The following is a 4,961-nucleotide window of genomic DNA, read 5'->3' as shown; positions in this document are numbered from 1 at the left end:
CAGGATTTAGAAATAATGAATATTAAGCGATTAAGATGGGTTGGACATGTGATAAGAATGCCGGATATGAGAATACCGCTTAAAACTTATAATAACGAAGTACATACCAGCAGAAGAATATGGCTACCAAGAAAACAATGGAAAGACAGTGTTCAGCAGGATTTAGAAATAATGAATATTAAGCGATTAAGATGGGTTGGACATGTGACAAGAACGCCGAATGTGAGAGTACCGCTTACGATTTATAAGAACGAAGTACATACCAGCAGAAAAATATGGCGACCGAGAAAACGATAGAAAAACAGTGTGCAGCTGAACTTAGTAATAATGAATATAAGAAATTGAAAAAGAAAAGCAAAAAACAAAGAAGAATGGAAGACTGTTGTTAAACAGGCTTAGATCCTACATGGACTGTGTAGTCACGGATTATGATAATGATGATGATGATGCCTTACGCACAATGCTACGACACAATGTAAGTGTTTGTAATTTAGAAGCTTTCCAAAAAAATATTATTATTCGTACACCAAAGAGAGTTTATAGAAAAGGATATTCTTTTCAAAATAATTCAAAACCTTCTAATCGTTAAAATCTTTTAGTTCGGCAACATTTTTTAACTTCTGCAATATAAAAATTAAAATTCGCATACTTCATTGTGCTCTCAAACGAAAGTGTGTTTAATGTGTTTAAATTTTAATTTTTGCTTAATTAGAACTATTTTCTGTGTTCTGTCAAAAGCTCTTTATGCAAAACTTATGGTTTCAGCACTTAAAAAATATTTACATTTTGGCATTTAATTCCTCTCAAGCTTTGCTCACATCTAACAATGGGTGGTATAGGCAGCACACTTGATGACAATTGAGATCTTTCCTCAAACGCAACAACCAAACCCTTCAATACACTCACAACATTATAGGTTTTATTTAAATTCAAACTTTGTACGAATTTTCTATATCAAAAAGTCTATTTCGTTTTAAATCTAATTAATAGTTTACATACAACTGCGATATCAAATATTATCAAATACAACTAAAAGGGTTAATATCTGAAATATGTGGGCTAATGTTTTGTAAAGATTTTGCTTTGATCTATTTGATAACCACAAATCCCACTTTTTTTCAACAACTCCTACTAGATTTCAATAGATTTTTATGTGCTAACATTAACATCTGTTAACCCCAAACAATAAAGAAAACAAATTTTTTAACATTAATCTTTTGTCGCATAACAAATAAGTCACAATGCCACTTTTCTCAGTCCATGAACAGACATTTAACATCAATATTAAATTCCTTTACTAAATAAAAAAAATATACTTGTTTACGCTTCTATAATTTTTTGATTAATATCTATATCTTTTTAAACCGTAGAGACCCTGACAGATAACTGTGAGTTTTTGTCATGCAAGCATATCACAATTCAATATGCATACATTTAAAAAACTGTTTAATAGTATTTAATTAAAATTAAAACATCAAATATGTTATACATTTCAAAATTCTGGTACATTGTACTTAACATCTTTAATAATAAAATAATTATTTTTATTAAGAATGTAAAGAGGTTTTTCTAACAGTAGTAAACTACAACAACAGAAATTTTTTTTCATTTTATTTCTATTAATTGAATTATTGTCTGACCATACAGCTGTTTCGAGTATATTTGGCTATACTCATCAGTGGTCTTGGAAATAAATCTTGTATTTAATTATTTCTAAAAAACTTTTTAAACTGCAAGTACCAAAAATTGAACTCGTGCCCTGCCAAATTTGAAGCTCAGAGTCAACGCACCTTAACCAACTGAGCCAAAGCCGTACTTGACTTTTTATGTTTGATTAATTCAGAGTATATTTTCAAAAATACATAAATAATTTTTAAATATTTACCATAAGAAAATGATTAACATAAAAATTGGGTTGATGAATAATTCTTTGTAAATTAATTCTAATTAAACTAATTTTTAACGCACGATTACAGTCTTTCGAAACAGTAGTTGATGACTCTCATCGTAGTCCACGTTCAAGGGAAAGTAGTCAACGATAAGCAACATGCTCTGCTCTGGAAAAATAGAAATACATACTAGTATGAGGATAATAAGCATGAACACCACATGAGTGTGTTCACAGGGTGGGGTACTCTCACCACTCATGTGGAACATACTAGTGGATGAACTACTTGACGAGCTAGAAAATAACGGACTAGCAGTGCAATGCTATGCAGATGATATAGGCATAACAAGTAGAGAAAAATTTAATAGTAGTGATAGTAGCCTACGATATAAGCTAGTATTGTTACTATAGTTAAACTGTACGTTGGGCATAATCCACATTTAAATAATATTCTACGCATAAAATATTTCTCAGTTAGAACTTTTCTGATTTGTTCAATGATTATTAAATATAGACTACACTTATTTTAAAACTGCACATTTGCAATATATAAATACAAAGTGGGCCGTACTTTGGACAGCACTGATATAAGGTAAAATAATATAAATCGAATTAGCATTAAATGCAATGCTCTCTCATAATACATAATTATTAAAGATTATTATATAAACAAACTCATTAAAAATCTTTCTCTACGTTTATTTAAGGTTTATCTCTTATGTGAAGTACTTACTTTAAAACAATGTATAGATACAAACTGTTCAGAAATGAAAAATTATGAGTAACGTGAAATTATATAAGGCAATTCTGGATAGCTAAATAATATAAATTGATTGTTACTGCAATATAATGTTTCAGGGGTATTTAAAATTTATTTATAAGCAAACAGTTCAGTTTAAATAAAACCTAATTTGGAGAATTGTTTTAATAAAACTGGACATTCGATTTCAAAAAAGTCGTCACACTTTTTAACTGTTTGTACCTGCAATTTTTGAATATTGACTATGATATCCTCCAACTGATTTGAGAGCTTCGAATCAAGTTTGTCAGGTAAACCTATATAGTTCAAATATTAACATTTCATCAATATTGGATATGTACAATAATTACCTGCTAGCCTACACAAGCTCGTGGAGTTAACATAAGTTAAACCCAAAGGATATCGACGTATATGCTCAGGCTTAACCCAGCCGTCATTGGCAAAGTCAATATACTCAACTTTAAATTCGTTGCCATATGCACCAATCACCTTAGCTCGATACCACTGTTCTCTTACCAGAACGATGCAGTACTCCGTGAACCTGAAAGTTATTTATCAATAAAATTTTAAAAATGAATTATATTAGAATATTTATTTACGTAGGCTTATAAGGCTGTCCACCCTTGCCCAGTTTTGCCAAAAATATTTGCATGTTTATAAAAGAAGGATAATGTTTGTAAGGAATACAAGCAAAAAGTCCCTCTCTAATGCAACTAGTGTCAACTACATATGCCAGAAAGTTAGTACCATTTTCGTTTAATTTTATTATCTCAAAGGGCTATAATTTATAAAGTTTAAACTTCAGTAATTAATCAAAATATATAATTTTTGATTGCTTTTAACTTACTGCTTTGAGAACGGGAGCATTACTGCTTTCATCTAAACTCTGACCGTGACGTACATTTATTTTTAATAGACACTTTTGTTGAATCTCTTCATTGTATCCCTGATTATTCTGGTAGGTTTGTTTGCAGTTGTTTCGTCTACTTTCAGAATAATTTTGTTGACTTTGATTTTGGTATGCATTGCTCTGTTGTGGACTATTAAAATTGAGTATGTTTCGGCTATCAGGGAGATTCTGCTGTAGCATATCATGTTGAAATTTGCGTATATGCCATAGCCATTGATCATTTTTCTTCAACCATTCACGTACTTTTTTTATTGGATCCATTACTTCCAACTTACTATAAATTTTTAGAATTATATGTATTATCTATTATATTTAATATATATTATATATAAAATATATATTATATATATATTATATATAAAATATATATTATATATATTATATATATATTATATATAAAATTTCATTGTACTTACGGCATTCTCTTGCATATGAAACGATGAGTACGCCAATCCAGTGCCTGACAAGTAACAGAACAATAATAATCCCCACAAGTCTGGCAAACATGCGACGCAAATTTGAAGCACATAACACAAATCCCCACACCCGACATATTTTAACGTATTATTCCGAATTTTCAATTTATTTCAAATTTCTACTAAACTTTTCCACTCCAATAAAGTTCAGCGACGCAATAAAACTAGACGCATTTTTTTCAAAATATGCGCAAAGGAGAACTACAAATCTACAGTTTTTGCAAATTTGAACAGGGTTGTTATATGGATGCTTCCAATTTTATAAAAGATATAAAAAATTGCATCACAGACTTTGTTTTAAAAATTACATTGCAAAATTATTTAGTATTAATACTACTGTGGTGAATCCGTCACACACAGACTCTAGCGCCATCTAGTGCCAAAAACATTCCAGTTGGCATGATAATTTACTTAGCATCAAGAAGAGAAGAAGAATATAGCATTATGCCTATTTTAGTCAAGAAGTTACACTACTTCTTGACTTCTTGTCACACTACTAATAATAATACACAAAGAAATGCACTAGATTTAAAATTAAAAATAAAAACAGTATTTTAATTTTATTTAAATTTAAATAATTCAAATCTTGCATTATTTCTAGTAAATAATCAAGCCTACTCCATTATATAACAATAATTAATTATGGGAAAAACGTGTGCTTTTAAGTCAACTTTTGGGCCGTGTGCTAGTTCGGGTAAATTGATAGTAATTTGGGGGAAATTGTAAATTATGTCGGTATGGCAGTGAATGTTGGTATTTACCAGAATTTCAAGTAGGGTATATTAGATTAAATTTAAGTAAATTAGGTGTTACTATTGTAAAAATTTTAAAAGATGTTAAATAAATAAATAAAAAAAATGGGTAACTTTCAACCAAAAGTAATACATAAATGCAATAAATAAATATTTACTTAAGTGTAGTGTAAAA

General features: G+C 29.5%; 1 protein-coding gene across 1 annotated transcript; it reads right to left on the bottom strand.

The window, feature by feature from the left end:
• Positions 1 to 2,733: 2,733 nt before the first annotated feature.
• Positions 2,734 to 4,547, bottom strand: LOC119690222. Its single transcript, XM_038105238.1, has 5 exons — positions 3,975 to 4,547; positions 3,496 to 3,832; positions 3,248 to 3,426; positions 2,999 to 3,189; positions 2,734 to 2,944 (listed from the first exon to the last, which is right to left on the bottom strand). The coding sequence occupies exons 1-5, from the start codon at positions 4,109 to 4,111 to the stop codon at positions 2,784 to 2,786; spliced, it is 1,005 nt and encodes a 334-aa protein (XP_037961166.1). The 5' UTR covers positions 4,112 to 4,547; the 3' UTR covers positions 2,734 to 2,783.
• Positions 4,548 to 4,961: the final 414 nt, after the last annotated feature.

This window comes from Teleopsis dalmanni, chromosome X (assembly GCF_002237135.1).
Source record: "Teleopsis dalmanni isolate 2A chromosome X, ASM223713v2, whole genome shotgun sequence".
Classification (NCBI taxonomy): Eukaryota; Metazoa; Arthropoda; class Insecta; order Diptera; family Diopsidae; genus Teleopsis; species Teleopsis dalmanni.
Note: the sequence above shows the minus strand (reverse complement) of the source record. Positions and strands in the feature narration are given on the sequence as shown.

Coding starts and splice junctions, on each gene's coding strand:
- LOC119690222 (XM_038105238.1), bottom strand. CDS start 4,111: ATGTCGGGTGTGGGGATTTGTGTTATGTGCTTCAAATTTGCGTCGCAT. Junction 3,427..3,495: donor ATGCTCCCGTTCTCAAAGCA/GTAAGTTAAAAG, acceptor TATAAATTATAG/CCCTTTGAGATAATAAAATT. Junction 3,190..3,247: donor GGACAGCCTTATAAGCCTAC/GTAAATAAATAT, acceptor AATAACTTTCAG/GTTCACGGAGTACTGCATCG.